This window comes from Macaca thibetana, chromosome 9 (genome assembly GCF_024542745.1).
Source record: "Macaca thibetana thibetana isolate TM-01 chromosome 9, ASM2454274v1, whole genome shotgun sequence".
Classification (NCBI taxonomy): Eukaryota; Metazoa; Chordata; class Mammalia; order Primates; family Cercopithecidae; genus Macaca; species Macaca thibetana.
In genome coordinates this window covers 5,424,909-5,447,598 of record NC_065586.1, presented here as the reverse complement: position 1 = coordinate 5,447,598, position 22,690 = coordinate 5,424,909, and the positions used below count along the sequence as shown (strand labels likewise).

Genomic DNA, 22,690 nt, shown 5'->3' with positions numbered 1-22,690 from the left:
AACCAGCCAAGGCAGAGGGGCTTGACCAAGCTTGCCTAGGTGTGACAACAAACGCCATCTCGTCCCTCTTTGGGAGCCCCCATTTGGGCTGTGCCAGGCCATCTGTGGTATGGGTCACTCATCCATGGCTGTCCTTGGTGTCCCTGGTGCTGACCCCAGAGGAGGGGGGCGGAAACTTCACCCACGGAGTCTGAGCCAAGGCAGCTGATGGCTCGCATACTGTGGCGGGAGGCTGAGGAGAGGATGAAAAAAACGATCTCAGTGCTTGTACATGCCCTGAAAAGAGAATGTCTTAGGGAGGAAGCGACCCCGGATGGGGAAACACCCAGTGGGAAGCCAGGGGACTTTCCCTATGGGACACTGCCTCTCCCCATCCAGAAAATGCACATCGCGAGAAGAGTGACCATCGCCTCGTCTCGTGATGAGACAGCCTGAGGCTTTTTCTAAACAGCTGCTTCTGCTCTGCATGGAACTGCCTCTGTTTGGAGCTGACACTGGAAAGTCAGCTAATGCTCTGAGCCTTGGCATGTTGGACTTAACTAAACCTCGAGGCAGATGCATTTAATTTTTCAGTTCAATCAAAAGAGGTATAATCATAAAATTGTGAGATTCCCCTTCAAGTAGATGTTTTTCCCCAGTGTTGGTTGACATCAAACATGAACCAGCTTGTTATTGACCATGAGGTTTATCATAGAATAATAACACCTGCCGCTGGCTCTGTACCTAATAACCTGATCCTACGCACTCCAATCAGATACGGTGGGTGCATCATCCTAGTTTATAGATGCAGATATTGAGACACACATTTCCACATCACTGACAAAACTGGAACCGGGAGCTCAAGGCTCCTAATATTGTTTGCAAAGTAGTATTTAATACCCATGGAAAATGACATGAAATAATTATTAAACATTTGGATTTTAATCACAGGTCCCAACAACAAGATGAGAAGGAAAGGAAATTTCAAATATAGATTTAAATCTTCAGGTATTCTTTAAGGAAATAAAACAAGGAGCTGGGCTGAATCCAGCTATTAAGAGTCCCGCCCTCCCTGGGCCCCTCACCAGGCAGGATGCTTCTCTGTTCTCCTGGCTGGACCCATGTTCTCCATCCCAAACCGGTTATCAATTTCATTGAGAAATTTTTGTTGCTCAATATTTATTGAGGCCTCTGTATTATTCCACCACTGAGGTGAGCTAGAAAATCTTCAAGATAGCTTTCTAAAATGAGTTAGACAACTGGCATACTCCTCTCTGCATCTCTTTCTCTATGCCGGGTGCCGCTGAACTCCGGTGGGGTGACCCCCTTGCTTGCCTCTCCCTGCTGACCGTGACCTTCCCTTTTTCACCTGGTCCCCGGGGCTCCCTCTCCGCAAACCTCAGCCTCTCTCTCTGCTGTGGTTCTTCCCAGCACTTCACACCTCCCTCTGGCCCCTTGTGCACAGCTCAGGGAGCAGCTGCCACACCAGGGCTGGCTGGGGCATCTTCCCTCCTCTCATTGCTCTGCCTGGTTTGCCCCTTGCGTGGCCCTGGGGGACCGAGCTGTGGGTCATGGGGTGAGTGGTCAGGCACCCCAGCCTCCGGCTTCCCTTGGGGAATGTGTGCAGCGCCAAGGGGCTGGGAGGTGTTTGTCTGGCTGTACTTTAGGGAATGAGAGGGTACTTGGTCTATTTCATGGGTTGAACAGGAGGGAGGTGGAATGTATAAACTTTCTCAGGGGAATAAAGGAGTTTGTTCCTTAGGTACGGGCAGGGGTTGGGGAGAAGAATGAGAATCTGTGGAGATTAGAGGAGACTTGCTTGAGAAAGGCATCTTGGGGACTCCAAGGCAAATGTCCCCTCACAACTGTAGGTCACATCAGTGGATGGACTTGGGGATGGTCCCCCAAAAGCTTAGCTGTTGCTCTAAAAGTTTCTCAAGGCAAGTGGCCCTGGGGTTTTCCTTCCAGAGAACAGATCAGACCGAGAGCCCCAGTAGGTTCCCAGATGGGTTTTTGTGCTTAGGGCTGATGCTTAGTAAAACCACAAGGAAGGCCAAGCTTGATGGCAGCCACCTGTTCTGCATCCTCCTGCCCCTCTGCCTGCACCTTTGGGGTATGCTGGGCACTGAGACCTCCCGTGTCCTCTGCAGCAAAACTCCAACTGTAGCTGTTTGACGCCCTGTGGATGGAACGCCTGCCACTCAGCTCCCAGGGTGTCTGCACAGGGAACCTTGGACTTGGGGATGGAACTGAATTGTAGGAATCCCTGAGCTAGAAGGGAGTATTCTGGGGAGACAAGAAGTCTTTCCCTGGCCTCTGAAACTGCACATCACATGTTCACTTGATACACAACATCTCAGCAACGGCTATGGCTCTGAAGGCAGCCCTGGTCCCTTGCTTCCTCGAAGTTAAAGGCAGTGAGCCCCATCCTCTGTCTCTAGACCCTGGACTGGGAATCTCATGATGCCCGCAGTTGTGCCCTGGCAGAATCAACGCTACCACCCACTTCCCTTCCACAAGCCCCAGCCTCAGGGCAAGAGCTAGGCAGTAGCACTGGAGAGAGGGGTATGGAAATAGCAAACACTGGGGCCTGCTGTGCCCCTGAGGGAGCCTCTTCAAGCCACCTCCCTTTCCAGTCTCAGTCTTTGTGAAGTTGGAGAAGCTGTCTTGAACCGCTTGGCTTGGTCAGGATCTCCGAGAATCAGCTGCAGGGGAAACTATCCCCTGGGCAGAATGTTCCTGGAGGGAGGTGGTTGCTATCAAGGCCAGGAGGGGTTGGCAGGCTAGCCATCCCATACCCCCATACCCCGACCCCACCGCAGTTCCCACCTGGAGCCCGACAGTTCTCCCACTCCCATTCCTGCATTTCCTGTCTGCAGTGGATCTGTCCCTCCCTGGGAGGAGGCTCTCACCCCAGGGCATTTGGAGGGTGGGGAGCCTTCCTCCTCCCTTTGTTCCGATTGCAGAAAAGGAGGGGGTTCCCATGCCAAGTCAGAGCTGCCTGGGACAGACGCTGCCTGGATCCCTGTGGCTGCCTGAGCTCTGGACCAGGAGCTCTGAGAGCAGCAGGTTGAGGGCCGGTGGGCAGCAACTCGGAGGCTCCGCGAGGTGCAGGGGACGCAGGCATGGCCGGTGAGCTAACTCCTGAGCAGGAGGCCGAGTACAAAAGCGCCTTCTCCACGGTTGACACGAATGGAAGCGGCACCATCAATGCCCAGGAGCTGGGCGCGGCGCTGAAGGCCATGGGCAAGAATTTCTCGGAGGCCGAGCTAAAGAATCTCATCTCCCAGTTTGATAGCGACGGCGACGGCGAAATCAGCTTCGAGGAGTTCATGGCGGTGGTGAAGAAGGCCAGGGCCGGCCGGGAGGACCTGCAGGTCGCCTTCCGCGCCTTCGACCAGGACGGCGATGGCCACATCACCGTGGACGAGCTCAAGCAGGCCATGGCGGGGCTGGGGCAGCCGCTGCCGCAGGAGGAGCTGGATGCCATGATCCGCGAGGCCGACGTGGACCAGGACGGGCGGGTGAACTACGAGGAGTTCGCGAGGATGCTCACCCAGGAGTGAGGCTCCCCGCCTGTGTCCCCCCAGCTGCGCTCTGAGCCTTCAGGGCCGCCGCCCGCTGCTGCTTTTGTGCTGGGACTCTCCAGGGAAACCTGGTCGGTGGATGGGAAACTACCTCCCCCTGGGAGGAAGGCTTTGCGCTCCAGGGCGTGGATGCGGCGCCCTCGGCCGCCTGTGAGCCCCTCTCTGCCTCCAGACCTTGGGCAGAAGGTGGTCTCCTTGGGCCTGGTCCCCCTTTGCCCTGCAGTGGAATGGGGTTCCCCAGCTCGGGCCTGCCCTGAGGGTCCCTCAGCCCCGCATTGATCTAAATAAAGGACTGCCGAGTCCCATGTGTGCCTGGTGTTTGTGGGCCGGCGGCCTCCAGGGGCCCCCACCTGCTTCCAGGGTTCCTCCCAGCCCACCCCTCTCACCTGCGGTGTGAAAACTGCCTGGAGCAGGCCCCAGGGGCACCTCCTGCCTCCCCTGAGGCAAAGTAGAGGGCAGGTGGGCAGAGGATGTGTGAGGATGGTGCTGGGCGGTGTCTCTGGCTCCCGGCTCTGCCTGAGCTGCTGGTGAGGACCTGGGCACGTGTCCTGCACAAACAGGAGCCCGCGCCTCACACGGACAGAGGGAGCCCAGCTGCCAGCCTCTGCACGCAGCCTGCCTCTCTTGGGCTGCAAATAAAATACGTGTATGTCTGTGTGTGCATCTGTGTGTGCATGCTTGTGTGTCTGTATGTGTGTCTCTGTATGTGTGCATCTGTGTCTTTGTATGTTTGTGTGTCTGTGTGTGCTTGTGTGCATCTGCATGTGTATCTGTGTGTGTCTGTGTGTGTGTCTGAGTGTGTCTCTGTGGCTATGTCTGCGTGTGTCTGTGTGTGGCTTTGTGTATCTGTGTGTGTGTATGTGTCTCTGTGTCTATGTGTCTGTGTGTGTCTGTGTGTGTCTGTGTGTGTGTGTATGTGTCTCTGTGTCTATGTGTCTGTGTGTGTCTGTGTGTCTGTCTCTGCGTGTCTGTGTGTTTCTATCTGTGGGTCTGCGTGTCTGTGTCTGTGTGTCCACGTGTGTCTTTGTGTCACTGTGTGTCTGTGTCTGTGAGTCTGTGTCTGTGTGTGCATCTGTGTGTCTGTGTGTCCATGAGTCTGTGTCTGTGTGTCCGTGAGTCTGTGTGTGTCTGTATGTGCATCTGTGTGTGTGTCTGTGTGTCTTTGTGTCTGTGTCCATGAGTCTATGTGTCTGTGTGTGCATCTGTGTGTGTGTCTGTGTCTGTGTGTGTGTGTGTGTGTGTGCATCTGTGTGGGTTAGGGTTGGGAGAGGTGGGGAAAGGGCAGAGCAAGGGGGAGAAGGAGGGGGCTGAGCAGGCAGGGCCCTCTACCCTGACAGCTCACAGCCCTGTGTGGACTTGGGTTGTGTTGGTGCCTTGAGGTCTAGAAGTGAGACCCAGGCTTACTCATCACAGCGCTGCATTCCCAGGACTTCCTTTGTCCTGGGTCTCAGATGGTTGGGCCCACGTGCCTCGCTTGGCAGATGTGGAAACTGAAGCCCCAGGTGGGTACAGGAGCAGCCAAGGCCAACTTACGGTGGCATCGGGTGAAATTGGGTTTCGGGGAGGTGGCAGCCCTGGCCTTGGAGTCAGGATTCGTCACTTTCCCGCCTGCCACGCTCCTGGGCACACCTGCGGGGGGTGCACACCTATGGAGGAGCATGGTGGGCCTGTCCATGTTATCCTGGCTTCAGCGCAAAGCCTGGGGAGCCAGGGGTGGCCCGGGGCACTGAGGCGGGGCCTGGGCGTTTTCAGGAGTCACCATGATCTCTTGCGGTCACTCATTGCGACCTGTTCCTTCTAGTCCAGTGCTCAGAGCCTGGCCAGTGCCCTCCAGGCCCTTCCAGCCTCAGGGCTGAGGCCAGACCTTCCCTTCTCTGCCTGGGCTGTGGGCAGGGCCCACCTAGGGCTGGGGAGGGGAGAAGTGGACAGCCCAGTCTCCTCCCTCAGGGCTCTGAACAGGAAGGGCTGCAGAGGGGGTCAAAGAGAGAAGATGAGGAGGTGAGAAGAGAACAGAGCAGAGGCAGCCTCAGACCTGCCCAGTCACCTGACTGAGCAGGAGGCCCTCGGTAAAGTCCAGCCCATCCTGGCTCCGCACGGGGGTCCCCCAGGAAAGCCCCATCCTCCTAGGGACGCGGGTCACAGAGGTCTCATTTCTGAAGTGGTGATTCCTCAGTGCGGAGCTGGTCAGGAAGAGGTTTTCCAGGGTCTGTGTAGAAAAATGAAATAAAATAGCAAAAGAAAAATATAGGCTTTGCATTCACTTTTTAAATTCTGAGGATGTGCTCTTTCTGCATTTTCACCACTGAAGTTCTTTCTCTTAGGAAGCTACTGGAATCACAGGCAATTTTCTTTTCTTTCTTTTTTTCTTTTCTTTTTCTTTTTTTCTTTTTTTGTGTGTTTCTTTTCCTTCGTGTTCTTACTCTGCAAAATGGAGAGTTTCACCATTACACAAATTTCTTTGGAAATGCTCCTGGTCCGGGAGGGTCCCAAAGTCTGAGAACAACAGCTTGAATCTATAGAAGGCAAAATCGATTTTCTTCTCTTTAAAAAAAATACCTGAATTTGGAGACATATGCAGCTCATACATGGGGAAAATAAACTTCTAATTCAGGACTGACACTTGCTCTGGAGCAGGTGGGAGGGGTTTGGGGAAGGCACGAGCGGGGCCTCAGCTGGTTCTGAAGGTTTCATTTCTTTAGCTGATGATGTTGATGGTTAAGTGGGTGTTCTCTGTTAGTCTCTATATTTTTATGTGTCTGAAATGTTTCATACTAAAAATAATATGGGTGCATCATGGAAGGTTAGAAACCACAGACGAACACACGGGAAATGCGGCCCTCCGGCACGAGGCCACGCCTCCAGAGAGCCACAGCCGCACGAGGCCACGCCTCCAGAGACCCATAGCCGCACGAGGCCACGCCTCCAGAGACCCATAGCCGCACGAGGCCACGCCTCCAGAGACCCATAGCCGCACGAGGCCACGCCTCCAGAGACCCATAGCCGCACGAGGCCACGCCTCCTGAGACCCATAGCCCGAGGCTTTGCTGGATTTTCCCCTGTGGGAAGGCACCGCCCCATTGGCCCCCACTCGACAGTCTGTTGACTGATTCGGGAGGAAAGGGCTTGAGTTCTCCATGGAACCAACAAGGCACCTGTCTCCATTTCTATAGTTGGGGGTTGGGACAGAATCTGGAAGGGCTGAAGAAAAACCAAAACCAAAAAGAAAAAAACAAGGCATTTTTTTTCTTTCTTTCTTTTTGTTTTTTCGAGATGAGATCTGACTCTGTCACCCAGGCTGGCGTGCCATGGTGTGATCTCGGCTCATTGCAACCTCCACCTCCCAGGTTCAAGCGATTCTCCTGCCTCAGCCTCTTGAGTAGCTGGGATTACAGGCGTGCACCACCACACCTGGCAATTGTTTTTGCATTTTTAGTGGAGACAGGGTTTTGCATGTTGGATAGGCTGGTCTCGAACTCCTGACTTCAGGTAATCCACTCGCCTTGGCCTCCCAAAGTGCTGGAATTACAGGCATGAGCCACCACACCTAGCCAAAGAAGACATTTTCTACAGTAGCGTTACCAACTCCAGGGTCAGTATATACATCCAGATTTGTCATGATGGTTAGATCTGGGCTCTCATGGCAACAGAGGACCAAGGTCCAACCTTTGAGAAGAAAATGCACTGGAATGGAAGTTCCTGGGATCCAGGAAGGAAGGCGCAGCCCTGGGAAACACGGTCCTGTTGCCATCTCTGCAGGCTATGGAGGCATCTGCTGGCTCTTCCATCCCCCTCTCTATCCACTCACTTAGAAAAGGAATGAGCTCCACGTGTAAGGGAGCAGGTGAGAGAAAGCAGCTCAGGTTGATTTGCTGCTGGGGTAGTAGCCAGGAGACCAGGCCTGGAGAGCTGCGGTGTGGACCACATTTCAGTTCCTTTTTCTGGAAGGAATAGGGGAGCTCCTCTGTGGGCTAAGAGCTCAGACAATGGGGTGGGCTCCATCCTGACTGACTGGGATGTAAGGGTCTTGGAATGCTGGGCTTGCAATGTTAGAACCGGGACAGTGGAGGGAACCAGGGCTGAGCTGATCAACCCAGATGGGGATGAGGGAATGGTACCTGGGGGCTAAAAACCTGGCCAGAAACCCATACACTTTGAGGGAAATGGGAGTCAGGGCCCCAAAAGCCTTGGTCTGATTGACTTCTTCTTTTTTTTTTTTTTGAGATGGAGTCTGGCTCTGTCACCCAAGGCTGGAGTGCAGCTGTGTGATCTTGGCTCACTTCAACCTTGGCCTCCCGGGTTCAAGCGATTCTCCTGCCTCAGCCTCCCAAGTAGCTGGGACTACAGGCGTGCACCATGCTGGCTTATTTTTGCATTTTACCGGGTTTCTCCATGTTGGCCAGGCTGGTCTCGAACTCCTGACCTCAAGTGATCCACCTCCTAAAGTACTGGGATTACAGACAGGGCGAGCCACCTGATTGACTTTTATTGCGGGATATTTTAACGGGGCAAGAAGGAGGGTTGTAGAGGAAAGGGCGACCTTCCCTGCAGAAAAGTCCCAGGAATTGCACAGGATGCCAGACTGAACTTCTTCAGTCTGGTATTAAAGGAGGGCCCGGAGAACTGAAGAAGGATCAGCCTGGTATTGAAGGAAGGCCCAGGGGACTAAAGAAGGATCAGCCTGGTATTGAAGGAGGGCCCAGGGGACCTAAAGAAGGATCAGCCTGGTATCCTGTGTAATCCCTGGGGCCTTTTCTGCAGGGAAGGTCTTCCTCTAACCCTGGGCCATTTGCACATTCCTCACTGACAATATTTACCGGTCTCTAGGTAAGCAGCAGTTTCTCAAGTTTTCTCCCTCAGACCTAGCCTGGAGCCCCTCAGGGCCTGCAGGGCAGTTCCTAATTCCTATACCTCCAGGGTGTAGCCTGCTGCACACAGAACACGTTGAATAAACAGGGCCACACTTCCTCAGTGAATGTTTGCTGGAGGAGGCACCCCCTTGGTCTCCCTGGACTCCCCTGGAGTCTGAGCAAAGGCAAGAAGCCTGAAGATGAGAGGAGGGGGCAGGTGGGAGGTCGCGGAGCCAGGAGAAAGTTCGAGAGGGAGCATTTCTAAGGTGAGTAGGGACTGTTTACCTGCTGTTCCTGGGAATCCCGCCTGATAGCAGGAATTAGTTGTGCCTCTTGGAAGCACCCATGGGTGCACATCTCCCACCACATTCCTGCTTAGCTTCCAGGGACGTGCCGACATTCCACACCCCCGCCCTGGGCTCTGGCTGCCCAGGCCCCTCTCTCCCACTTCGGGTGTCTGCTCTCCCTGCCTTCCTGGCTTCCTGGAATCCGTTTCTCTAGCTCTCCATGGAGCTAATCCTGCAAATCAGCCAACCCCCACTTCTCCCTCTTCTTGGGCGGGATCCCTGGCTCAGCCATGGGTCTGATTCTTCCTGGCTGTGCGTGGAGGCAGCACCAATGTCAGTGCACAGTTTGGGCAGGCACAGGGAGACAAGGTCAGGCCTGGGGAGTGTCTCTCTGCCAGTCCCTCCCCAGGCCATGTCAGGAGGGTATGGAGTGGACGGGAGTCAGGCATGTGCACTGAAGAAGAGACACTCACACCCACTCCACACACACACACCGAGAGCCTCTGGCTTGCACTGAAGCTTCCTTGTCAGGGGGTCCTTGACTTCTTGGTCGAGCCCACCAGAACAGCTGCTGACGAATGATGAGCTCTGGTCTTGCTTAGAGGGATGCCATAGTGGGAGTGCTTCAGGCAGCAGGGAGTCCAGGTGGTGGGAGCAAAGGGGAAAGGTGAACCCTGGAGTCTCCTGCAGCGGCCAGGCCAAGCCCAGACCCTCCTCCTGGGTCACCATCAGCCTTTCTACCTAGCACTGGTATTAAAGGAGGGCCTGGGGGCAGCTGCTGCACAGACTGGGGCACATTCCTGCAGGGAGTGAAGGGTTGGGGCCTCACTGGTCTGGTCAGGCCCCAGGCCCCTGTGAGTGTGGAGTCAGGACTCCCGGGCTCCAGGCCTGAAGCTTGGGGCATGCTCTGCTGGGTGGTTTTAGGTCAGCTGCCGCCCCTGTCTGGGCTCAACTGTGCCTTGTGTAAGGTGGGGAGGCAGAGGAGCAAGAGAAACGTAGTTCTTGGGAAGGAAAAGGTCATGCTGGTTATCAGGAAGGGACTTCAGAATTGTCAGTCCAATGCTCACCTACACAAGCATAGACAAAAGGATAAAATGGAAATAATTTTCTAAGCAAAGACCATGTGTAAATATTTTGGAACATACCCTGTCTTTTTTTTTCCTTTTCTATCCACTCACATACTTCTATTTGTATGTACTTTTCCTTCCCAGATATGGCATCATGCAGATGACTCTGTGACTGCTCTCTATTTAATGCTATATTGTGGACACCTTTCCTTGTGAAAATAATGGAGACCCACGCCACCTTTTAGTGGCTGATCATATTCCATTCAATGGTTGTGTCACCCCTGGAGCCTTCAGAATGAGATGGAGAAGGAATTAAATCCCAGATCCGCCACTTGCTGTCCATGTGGCCTCGAGCGAATACCTTGACTTCTCTGAGTCTTGGTTTTCTTACCTGGAAAATGAGATGAGTAATAATACCTGGGCTACTGGGTGCTGTGAGGTTAGCACCGGGCACACTGCCTGCAGAAGGTACTAGAAAGCACTCAGAGCCCCCTGCAGAGCCCAGGCTTCTGGAGCGTGCCACTGTGAGCGTGTCTCAAGGTGGCCTTTGCCCGTGGAGTCCACATGTGGCCCAGTGCAGCCCCTGCCATGTAGCAGGTGCTTAGTGCTCACAGCAGATGTGACTCATGAGTCCCCAGCCACACACACTGCCCCAGGTACGAGGGTCTAAGTGAAGAGTGGCGAAGGAGAGACAGGATCCTGGGCCTGAGTTCTGCAATTCTGTCCCTCTCAGAACATCCATCATGTCGTGGGAATACAGTCTGGAATCCCAGAGCCAAGGCCTGCTCCAGGCTTGTGGCCCACTTGGCATCAGGGAGTCTGGGTGTCCACGCCAGGGCTGTGGCCTTGGCAGTCCGAGCCTGGCAGGGGGGCAGGGGTGAGCCCCCTGCAAAGAGGGTGTGGCAGGAAGCTCTGTGCTGATTTGGAGGTCTGGGGAATGGGCAATCAGAAGCATTAAGGAAGGATAGAAATGAAGCCATCCAGACAGCCTAGGGAAGCAGAAGACTGGGGCAGACAGAATATCAGACACAGGGTGCTGTAAGCTGTAAGTTCATTGTTGTTGAGCCCATTCTTAAGAAGGGCTTTGATGGGGCCACAAAGCAATAAGAAAGCAGCAGAAACTTCTCTGAATCTACTGACCCAAGAGACGAAGAAGGTAACCGGAGGGACTGGAGAGGAAGTGGCTCACTTCAGGTCTTAGAGTGAGGTGCTGAGAAGGACCTGGAGTGGAATTCAAGGGCTCAGAAGAGGGTCAGGGGGCTGCCTTCAAGGGGTGTTTCCTGGGCAGACCCTGCCCAGGGACTGGGTTTGAGGTGGGGGTCTGGTGGTGGGGTTGGTCAGGACCCACATGGTGGAATGTCTTTCGGAAGCTGGTGACTGTGAGTTACAAGAGATGCACAGACATGGCCTCATTGCTGACTCTGAATGGCCTTGAAGACCCTCGAAGGCAGAGAGCAGGCTGTGTTCCATGTCTGGGTCCACAAGGGTGCCCCGTCTCGGCTCAAAACACCGAGGAGAGTAGACAGACCCCAGGAAGCGTCCGAGCAGCTGGCACAGCTTCAGGTCACTTAGGAAAACCCAGTTCTTTGAAAGCCGCTTCTCTGAAAACTGACTTGCCAGAAGCTTAGTTCTGCAAATGGTAAATGTGCTGGTATTTCCCAATTTATTAAAAAGTTTTTTTAAAAAGGATACTTAATAAAGGTCACAGAAATTCATATTGGATGAGCTATTCTAACAGTTGTTGACTATTTCTTTGAGGTTTTATTTACCAAGTTTAAATTTTTAGTTTTGTTCAGTTTACTTTTAGTAAATTATTTTAGCGGCAGTCAGTTTACCCAACCATTGTACCATAACCTGACAGTGTTTAAAGTTCTCTGTTTTTGTTTTGGTGTTTCATTTTTAGTATTTTGGGTCAATGGTTTTGGAGAAAGAGAGCTTCTGGTTCATTTCAAGATTCAGTCATTGGACACGTCTTCAATGTCCAGGATTTTATAGATTGGCAGGTTTCTTTCCCCTAATAGAATTTCAACTTAAATCTATTGCTTTAGGACTTCTTTCAATTCACTGATTTATTCACTGGCTCAATCAAATGGATATTTTGCAAGTGGTTTAAGTATTTGGTAAGTGTCTGAAATATGAATCACACATGAAACTGACATTCAGCAGGGGAGAACTGAACTCATGAAGCTACTGGAGCTGACTTGGGTGGGACAGCATTGGGGAAACCAAAACTAATTTCAAGTAAAGCAAAACTTCCCCCAAATCTTCCAAGAGGTTCACCGGTAGATTGATTCATCCGTAGATTGACTTACTCTACTTCTGATTCAAACAGATATTTCAAATTTCATATACGAAATAATACATTTTCTTCATTGGATTGCCCCCTGGATCTTTTAAATCCTAATTTATATCCATGCTGGTAGGCCTGGTGACCCAATCCTTCTGTTAAGATCCGTATCAAATGCCTCCTGCTTTTGGAAGCTTTCCACAGTGGGGCCTGGTGCAGAGGACCCACCTCTTTTCCAAGCAAATGGCTGAAGGTGATCTCTCCCTATTCGTACAATTCTTTTCAGAGTGCACCTCTTACATCATTCCTAGTGGACAAGGCCTATGTTCCATCCCCAGAACCCTGAAGAGTGAAATAAAGCCCATCAATGCTTAAAACTAGATGACAGGCTCCTCTAGTGTGTTGGATTCTGCATGAAACCCTCCACATGCACTGCGATGGCACAACTTGGCAGCTTCCTTTGCCTGGGAGGCCTCATCTCCAGCATGGGGGAGATGGCTTCCGTAGTGCTGATGGGGTTAAAGGAAATCTTCACAGCGTCCTACTCCGCAACAAGGGGGAGAATCAGAAACGCAACTGCAGAGAGAGGACTCCTCTTGTTCTCTCTTTCTGTTGTCCAAGAACCATGAAAATAGTCCTCGTATGATCACAAAACCCCAACTCATCCCCTCTTGGTCCAGAAATAGGGAGAGTCGAAAGCATGTGACCCTGCCAGATAGTCAAAGATGTGGACTTCAGACCTCTAAGACCAGCTTTTAAGATTTCAAGCCATTGTTTCTCTCTCCACAGTGAGTCCGCCTTTTATAAAAACAACAACAACAACAATAACAAAACTCATAAAGAACAGATTCCCAACAGGTACGGTGATCATGTGTTCCAGAAACGATCTAGGTAGAATATTCTATCTCAGTTTCTCTGAAAATGAGTCCAGCTTTTGATTTTTGCGTGTGAACCATGGCCGCAGTGCCTAGGCTGCGCAGGATCGCCCTCCGTTTCCCGCTGGAGAAGCAGGTGAGGCCTTCCCAGCCTGGGCCCAGTGAAGTCAGGCCCTGCCCAGTCCGCAGATGCCTGCACCTTGTTCCTCCCCTGGCTTCCCTCTCACGTGGCTGCAGTTGGGGCAAAGGCCCAACGCTTCCTTCCGCAAGTTCCTTCTTGCTTTTGCACTGTTTACCGTCTCCAGGTGTGAGCTCATCTCTTTCCCCACCGCAGCGGCCCCACCCGATCTCCGCTCAGCCTTTCCCGCCTCTCTGCCGGGTTGCATAAGCCAGCAATTCCCAAGCCTGGCTGTACCTGGAAGATACCCCGGGAGCTTTTGGAAAACGTGCCGTGTGAGTCATCGCTCTGCACTGAGCCCCGGTGGGTCAGCGGTGGGGGCGCCCAGGCGTGGGGGTCTTTTTTAAGCTCCCAGGTGCTGTGCGGCCAAGATTAAGAGGCACCACTCCAAACTGTCCTGGAAACTTTGACTGTACCCGGCACTCCCCACGCCCAACCTCCCTTCTGCCCCTGGGCAGGTTGGTGCCCAGTGTGGTGGGGGAGAACCTTGGAGGTGAGCGCCAGCCTTATAGAGCCCCACTGGTTGGACAGGCGAGGTCTGAGTCACCTTGCTTGGGAACAGATGCTGCCCTGTTGGTGGCCTGCCAGTCTCTGTCCCCACCCCACCACTCAGAGACATGGTGTGCCTGCGCTGTCCTGATCCGGGAGCTCCCACCTTGCTGCCCAGATGACCTTTGGCCTAGAAAGAAGTCAAATCTCAGTGCTTTGGACCGGGCATGGTTACTCACAACTGTAATCCCAGCAGTTTGGGAGGCAGAGGCAGGTGGATCACTTGAGGCCAGGAGTTCGAGACCAACCTGGCCAACATGGTGAAACCCTGTCTCTACTAAAAATACAAAAATTAAGGTGTGGTGGCAGGCACCTATAATCCAAACTACTCAGGAGGCTGAGGCAGTTGAATTGCTTAAACCTGGGAGGTGGAGCTTAAAGTGAGCCATCGCACCAATACACTCCAGCCTGGGCGACAGAGCGAGACTCAGTCTCAAACAAAAACAAAACAAACAAAAACAAACTTCAGTGCTTTTGAGGAACAGTATTTTCCCGCACCGGGAGCCTTGTGGTCGTGGCTTCACGGAGGAGGTGTCAGTGACTTTCATTCATTCACTCGTTCACTATTCTACAAGTGTTTCCTTGGGTGCTCCTCCTTACGGTGGGTCTGCGGGGACTTGGAAGGAGACACTGCACCGGCCTCTGGCCCCCAGGAGATGTAACATAAATGGCCGTGCAAAGATAGCGGGTCAGGTCCCTCGTCAGTGGATTCCCATTCCAGGAGGTGCTCAGAGAAGGGGGCAGAATTCCGGGAGGTAGCACTGAGGCGGGGGAAGACTTCAACAGGGAGAGGTAGAAAACTGCGTGAGTGACGGTTTGGAAGTGGGAGCGCCAGTGTCTTTTGGGGAGCCCACACTGCCTGGGAGGTAAGGGAAAGGTCCGAATGCCATCACAGACGACTTTGATGGTTTGCCGAAGGAGTTTGGATCCTTTTCAAGTCCCAGTGAAGCCTGGTGGTGTGGCCTTGGGCAAGTCAGCGGCTCTCTCTGCCTCAGTCTCCTCAACTGTAACTGGGGGTAAGAGTGAGATCTGCCTCAACGTGGTTGTGAGGAGGGTGGAGGGGATGTGGAGAAAGTGCTAAGAACAGCGTCTGTGGAGCAGCAGAAGTGTTTCGCGTAATGTCACCAAGATTAGTGCTATTTCTTCTCCAGAAGATCAGATGGAGACTCATGGAAGGTTTTTAGCCTGTGGAGGCGTGTGGCCAAATTTGTGCTTTAGGAAGGTTGTGCTGGCAGTGATGTCTGTATGAAGGAGGGCAGGGAGATGGGCCCTGTAAGAGGCAGATTCGGTCACCTAAGCCTGAACTGATTAGGACAGCGGAGGCAGTCGGCAGAGAAAGGAAGCGACGTGGGGAGGGGAAGCGGAGAGGAAGGTGTTGGAGGGACAGGGCCTGACTTAGTAACCCCGGGGCCTTGAGCAGTTCTGGATGAGGTGGGAGAGGAGTGAGCAGGGGACGGGAGGGACCCCAGCCTCGCCAGGCTGAGCTGCGTCCACGCCCTGCTGGGTCAGGGTTACTGCTGGTACCATCGGGAGGGTGGGCCAATCAGGCCCATCTGGCCTCTTGCCTGTCAGATGGTGGAAGCACATCAGAGTTCTCAGAATCCTGGAGCCACTGAGAGCCCAAGGAGCACTTGTCCAAGACTCAGGCTGTGATCAGAACAGGGTAGAAGGTGCTGCTTCTAACCCCGGGGCCTGCCCGTCTCCAGAATTTGGAGAGAAGAAAAGCCCTGGACTCCCCTCGAGCCACGAAGGTGCTGATCAGGAGGGGAGGGTCAGGGAGCGGGGAGTCAGTAGGGAGAGCTGCCTCTCCTTCGCCTGCAGGCCCAGGCCCTTCCTAACCTCCAGCTCCACCTGCTTAACGCAGAATCTGAATCCACACAGAGTCTGAGGTATCTTGGAAACCCTCTCCTTCCCTCTTGGATGTGAGGATTGTCAGACATTGTGAAGAGAAGAGGAAGAGGAAAGACACTGCCCCCAGTATGCAGACAGAGAGGACCCCATTCCAGACAGGCTAGCGCTGTACATCTGGCCCTCGTTCCTTCAAGACCTATCCTGTGGCCTGATTGATTGTGCTAAGGGCCCAGTCTGGTCTGGACAGGAAGACAACAAAAGGAAGTGAGGTCAGAGGAGACTGTTGGATGGAGGGTTGGAATGTGAAGAGCATTCACCAGCAGATTTCAACACAGGTACTTTTTGCCTGGAGCATTCAGGACCTGATGCATTCCAGATAAACAATAGGTTTTTGCTTTTGTTTTTGTTTTTTTGAGATAGGGTCTCTCTTGCCCATGCCGGAGTGCCGTGGCACATTCCTAGTTCACTGCAGCCTCAAACTCCTGGGCTCAAGCAATCCTCCCACCTAGGGCTCTTGAGTACCTGGGACTACAGGTGCACACCACCAAGCCCAGCTAGTTGTTTTTTTGTTTTGTTTTGTTTTGTTTTGAGATGGAGTCTCATTCTGTCACTCAGGCTGGAGTGCAGTGGCGAAGTCTTGGCTCACTGCAACCTCCTCCTCCTGGTTTCAAGTGATTCTTGTACCTCAGCCTCCTGTGCAGCTGGGATTACAGGTCGTCTAATTTTTGTATTTTTAGGAGGGATGGGATTTCGCCATATTGGCCAGGCTGGTCTTGAACTCCTGACCTCAGGTGATCCACCCGCCTCAGTCTCCCAAAGTGCTGGGATTATAGGTGTGAGCCACTACACCCAGCCTTGTTTCATTTTTTTTGTAGAGATAGAGTCTTGCTATGTTTCCTATGCTGGTTTTAAACTTCTAGGCTCAAGGGATCCTCCTGCCTTGGCCTCCCAAAGTGCTGGGATTATGGACATAAGCCACCCTGCCAGACCCAAATTTGATGTCCAAATGCAAACAATCCCAGTGACTGAAAAAACAAACAAACAATGTATTTGGAAAAATTGGTACAATACACAATTTAGTATAAAATGATTGGGAAGAAATAAGCAAAAGTTGAGGATATGTTGCTGTCATTTATGATGTTGGCATGAATGCCATGGTGGGTCTCATTTTGAGTCCCTTTAAAAGCCACTTGGTTATTTTTATGCTTCTGATACTTAGATTCCCAGAGAAATAATCATCTACTGTATTTTAGAAAGTAGAGTGGAAATTTCTCTTAACCTACAATAGGTCAGACTTCAGTGTTTTGAGTTAAATGTATACATTCATTCAGTAAATGTGTTTGAATAACTGTTGCAAAGGCTCTGATGATGTGATATGAACAGGACAGAAATATTCTCTGTCCGTGCAGAACTTACTGTTCACCGGTGAGAGGGCTGTGGGTTGAAGGGGGGCCTCCAAAAGGATATGTCCAAGCTCTAACACGCAGTCATGTGAATGGGCCCTTATTTAGAAATAGGGTCTTTGCAGATGTAATTAAGGATCTTGATGGGAGATCACCTGGATTTAGGGTGGGCTGGAAATCCACTGATCATTGTCCTAAGAGAAGGGGACACAAGCACAGAGACCCAGACACCGTGGCCATGTGAAGACGGAGGCACAGACTGCATGGAGGGGGTCCTGGCTGCCCTGGACGCTTGGGGAGGTGTGGAGGGATTCTCCCTCAGGGCCCTGCCTGTTGCAGGTGGCTAGTCAGGCACCAGCCGGGCAGCAGAGGGCTCCCCTGCCACCCATCAGGACCGTCAGGCGATCATCGGGTGACAGTTCGGCAGTTATCACACCGCCTCTCTAAAAATGATCACTGATCACAGGCACCAGGGAGGGGTGACTCCCCAAACAGATAAAAAGACTCGAAATGGGTTATCAGCTTCCAACAAAATCTCAGAAATGGGGCGAGTAGGCTCTGGGATGGGCATTAAGAGGCAAAACAGAGGAGTACGGCCTTTGGGGGCACTCCGCTGGCAAAGGGAAGAAAGTCTCAGGGAGGACGCCCAGCACTTCCTGAACTCAGGGCCCGGTGTTCGCCTCCCGGGGCTGAGGAGGGCACCGCACGTGCAGGCGGCCCACCCTCAGGGGAGAAGCACGGAAGAGGGACAAGACCCTGGAAGTACGCCCATGTTTCCAACCCCAAATCCAAAGTTCAAAGGCTGCCCTCGTCCTTCGAGGGGTCTGCTTGGGCCTCTTCCAGTTGTTCTTCCCTTTCCTTCCTGCTCTAAAGCCTTTTAATAAACTTCCACTCCTCTCTGAAATTTGCCTCGGTCTCTTTTTCTGCCTTACGCCCCGCTGTTGAATTCTTTCTTCTGAGGAGGCAAGAATTGAGGTTTCTGCAGACCTGCGGGTAATTCAGATATTTGCCGCCCCTAACGTGCCCACACCTCCATCTCAGACTTCTGACCCCAGAACTGAGAAACGATACGTTTCTGCTGTTTCAGGCCACCCAGTCTTTGGTACCTCGCTACATAGTTCTAGAAAACCAACACAAGGGGGTAAAAAAGGGCCAAACCCGTCATTACAAGCACAAGTTGAGAGGAGAAGCACCCTGGTGCCTGTGTTGTCCTCACCGCAGAGCGACCCGCAGTGAGTCCGCCCGGCTGCCCAGGTCTCCTCCCGTGTCCTGGATCAACACAAATTAGGAAAATGAAATGAGCAATCCCACAGCAACTGTGTTTGATAGAAAGACTTTTGAGGAATATGGGATCCTTGGCCAGAAGAGTTGGGAGCCGTGGCACCAGATGTTCTGAAAGCCTCTCCAGCCGTGAGGATGGAGCCCCCAGGCTTCAGGGGGCGGAACATGAGGCCCTGAAGTAAGAACCAGGGAGTGGGGCCGGCCACGGGTTCATCTGGAGCCCAGCCCTGCTGACGGCTTCTGAGTAAGAACGGGAGGTGGGGCCTCCTGTTCTGTGTGGCCTCTGAGAAGGTCCGAGAAGGATCTCAGCACAGGACAAGCTTCATCCCTTGGTGTCCTTGGGGCTGTCACTCGCGACCTGCCACCCCAGGGTTGGGTTGGGTGGGTGGCAGGCATGGCTTGGGGTGGCTCTTGGCATGGACATGAACATTGTGACTGGGACTCGGTGGTTCTTGGGGGCTGTTGGAGATGGGAGGGGATGACCTCGGGGCCCTGCAGGGAGGGGGAGGCAGGACGGGGCAGCCCACCCACTGCCAGGAGGGGAAGCCTCGGGACCACCCTGTGAGGCGGGAGGGCCTTCGCTAGACTGACTCTGCCCTTCCCACTGAGGGGCTCAGATCAGCTTCATGAGTGGCGGTGGACGGCTGAGCCACTGAGTTCTAGAAGGCACCAGGCATTGGTGTGGCAGAGCCTCATGTGGACCCTCGGTGGGGAAAGCAGCAGAGGCTCTGTCAGGGGAGTTGTCGTGACCTTGAACTTGGTACCGTCTTTGAAGAAGCTGAAGGGAAAGAAGGAATGACAGGTACGAGAGGGGGTCCAAGTATTTTGTGTGGGTTTGAATTGGAAATGCGGGCCTGGGCTCCATGTTGGGCAGAGCCTCTTGGACATGGTTTTATCATTTGCCAAACGGAGACAGGGACACTTTTTCCTCTGCTTTATCACACGGTCATGAGTCAGGGCCACTGTGGGCCTGGCGGAGTGTGGTGCAGACACCGTGGCAGGAGACAGCTGCGGTTGGGGGAGCGCCGTGCACATGCTATGGCAGGGGACTGTGGTTGATGGAGTGTGGTGTAGATGCAGTGGCAGGGGACAGCCGTGACTGCACCTGTGTCTTCGTGGGACAGGTCCCTGTGAGTGGGGCACTTACCTCCCGCCCATCAGACCCCCGGGCTTCTGGTCCTGGGGCCCCGAGAAGAGGGGCTCTTTTTATTTCTGTAGCTTCAGGTGGAGGCTGCCCAGCCCACCCAGGCCGCTCGGCTTCCTTCTCTGGGTTTTCCATGAGGCAGCGGGGATTTCCCATCAGGAACCACCGCGGTATCTGTCAGGGCCTGTGGGGAGGGCTGTTGGAAACAGAGCCCCTTATCTCACCCAGAACACAACCCTGGTGCCTTACTGTGGCGGGCTCTGGAAAATAAAAAGTCTTTTAAAGCAAGTACTTTTAGACCACCAGAGGATTGTGTTTGCAGGTGTGTTGTAATTATCGCGGGGAAGTAGCTAAGGCATCTGGGGAGAAGACGGGAGAAAGAAACAGAAGAATAGTGAAAATAGTAGCCTCGAAATGGACCACACAGGTCTCCAAGGGTTTGCCAGAATTTTTGCTGTGCGCTCTGATGGTGTCTGAGGGATTTCAGGGTTTGCAATGGCAAACAGAAAAGGAGACAGCAGACCTCTCTCAGAGCCAGAGAGGCCCAGGCAGCGCTTACTGACATTATTTTGTTTTCAGTATATACTTATTGTTATCATTTCCTCCTCTATAGAGCAAAAGAAGCTGCTTTTCCATTTAGAATAATCGCATAGAGTGTTCATTTAAATTACGTTCACTAAAGACAGAAACTGTAGATTTGAAACTATTGAGTAGATAGTGAATGAAAAAGTGCAAAACGGTGGCAGTGGCACAAAATGAGTGGGCCTGTGGAAACGTGATGTAATCCCAGCCTCTCATGTTCCTGAGGAAGAGGCCAAGGCCACGGCTGGGGGCTCAGCCAGGGGCCTCCAGGAGAGAAGGACGCGGTGCAGCCACGGCGTGAGGGGATTAGAGGAGAGAGACAGAGACACACGCCTGAGACGAGAATCGCAAGGGTACAGAAAGGGACCTTAACTGACCCAGACGCTCTCATGGATGGCTCTTGCCCAGCTCCAGGGGAGCCGAGGCCACAGACAGATGCAGGTGGAGGGAGAGAAGCCCTCGGTGGCCCAGCCTTCGTCCCACAGGCCAGGCAGCCGCCCTGCCCTGGCTCCTCAACACCTCCCATTGAGGAGGCTCCCTTGGGAGAGGACACAGCACCGCTTACCTCCCACCCCTTGATCAAGCCCAAGGGTTGAGACAGCCCCCAACCCTTGCCAGAGGCAAAAACCTGGCCTCAGCCACAAAAGGGACTTTCTGATGATACAGCTTCCAAATCTTCTGATTCATTTTGCTAGAGATTTTCAAAAACTCTTTGAGGCCTCAACACTTCTGCTTTCGCTCATCAAGAAAAGCACGGGGGGGCATTTTTTGTCCGTGACTACCCAAAGGGAGGCAAGGAAGCAGGGAGACTAGAAGAGGTGGGTGCCGTCTGTCCCGAGGTAAGGAAAGAAGAGAGAACACTCAGTGGCCTTGCGGTCTAGGACAGCTGGAGAACTGAGATAAACTTAAGTCCAGGAGGAATTCAGGGTAGATGCCCAGGAAGGTCATCTGGTAGACCTGCGTGGGCTCTGCAGGAGCTTGGGCTAAGTCACTTCTGGAAGCCCCTTTATGCCCTAGAGGTCTCTCTAGAGAGAAGTCTCATGCACGAGTGCAGGAGGGCGAGGGCTTTTCCCAAGGCTGGTCCTTTCTCTCTGCATCTTACTGCCCGGGTATGCTTCCTGCATACAGAGGCCAGGAGCTCAGCGGCTGGGAGGCGACTGGCTCTGGTGGAGCCCTTTCTGCAGAGACTGCAGCGGGAGCAAGGACTGGCCCCCAGGGCGGGGTGTTTGGGGTCCTGGCCAGACCCAGGGCAGTGGGTAGCTGAGTTTAGAGGTCCCCTGGGGACCACCAGGTGACACCTGCAGATGATCATGGAGACTCACAGGTTGGAACTTGAACCTGGGACTTCGGTGAGGTGCACCAGCTCCCTAGAGGGGTCCAAAGGACAGATGGATGAGGGAGCAATGACTGTCCTTAGAGACTAAGGATCCTTAGATGGCAGGACTCACTCACTGGACAGTTTCCCAGGCCTGTGCTTAGCTGAGTAAATCAACACGTCTAAGGATGGAGCGTCTCCTTGTCAAGGGGGCATGTGGGTGAGGGGCTACCTGAGATACGTGTGTGGGAGACAGAGAGCCCGCAGCCAGCCGTGCAGGCGACAGGGCATCTTGGCTTAAATATTTCAGTCCCAGCGGCTGATACCTTCTCTCACGGTGTTAGCTGAGCAGCTGAGAAACTTTTCTTAAATCCGTGTGAATTCCTTTCATTTTGGTTGTACTATTTGGCATTTCCATGGACTTCAAACATTTCAGCAGTGAAACACTTAAAAAAAAATCAGGTCTTATGAGAAGGACCCAGAGAGAAGTGGTTACGGGTGAGTGTAAATTTATTCCTAAATTCAAATCTGGAACACGGACTTAAGACGAGCAGCCTCCCGGCCTTTCCTGGGAGAATTGCTCAGCGCAGTTAAGTCAGTTAACCCCCAGGACTTCGCCCCATGAGAGTCAGAGCTGGATCACAGCCACTCTGAGCAGAGCATTGGGGTTGCAGCTTCTGACTGGGGGCCAATATGTGAAGCCCCCATTTGCTGTCTCTGTCCACGGCACCTTGACATGTAATCCTCATGCCCCATCCCAGTCGCTTGGCAAGAGACTGGGGTACTCAGCTGCGGAGGGTCACTGTCTGTCTCTTTGAGATGTCTGCTAATGCCCTCCAAGCTTCCCAGAGTAGATTTCGAAACTACCCAGCCAGTGAGTTTAGGTCAGACCGTTCCAGCCCGACCCTGAAACTCAGGGAAAACATCTCTCTGGCCATTTTCTTGTGATGCAGAAACAGACAACAAGAGCTTACTTGTATTAATGAAAATAACGTTAGTAAATGGAAGCCATAGAGCATCATGGGGATTGCATGGAATTAAAACTGGGAAAAATGGGTGATGATCACAGGCTCCTTCCAGCCAGCGTGTTGCCACCGTTTGCACCAAACACTGATCTCCCTGGCACAGGCTTGGTGGGACCCACTCACCTCTGTCCCCTCACACGTGCCCTGGCTCCCAGCCGCCTTAGGCACAGGCAGACGACAGTGTCCTCTGGACTGTTCCCTTGGGCTTTGTCACTGCAGCCACTGACGCAACTCTGGGCCTTCCAAGTAAGACAGCACCAAGCGGGGCCCTGGAAGGGCCAGAGATGCTGCTGCTCTGTCATGTCCAGGAAGCTTGCTTCTCCCTTCTAGAGCAAGCACACGGCTGAACCATGGAGGAGTTTCTCCCTGGAGGCTGGCGATCTGGGGCCTTGCAGATCAACGGTGGGAAAGAGCCCAAGAGGTCCTCCGTGAG

General features: G+C 53.2%; 1 protein-coding gene across 1 annotated transcript; it reads left to right on the top strand.

Moving 5' to 3' along the window:
• Positions 1–2,978: 2,978 nt before the first annotated feature.
• On the top strand, positions 2,979–3,658 carry CALML5 (calmodulin like 5). The gene has a single exon (XM_050803157.1). It carries the CDS (start codon positions 3,105–3,107, stop codon positions 3,543–3,545), a length of 441 nt encoding a protein of 146 aa, XP_050659114.1. The 5' UTR covers positions 2,979–3,104; the 3' UTR covers positions 3,546–3,658.
• Positions 3,659–22,690: the final 19,032 nt, after the last annotated feature.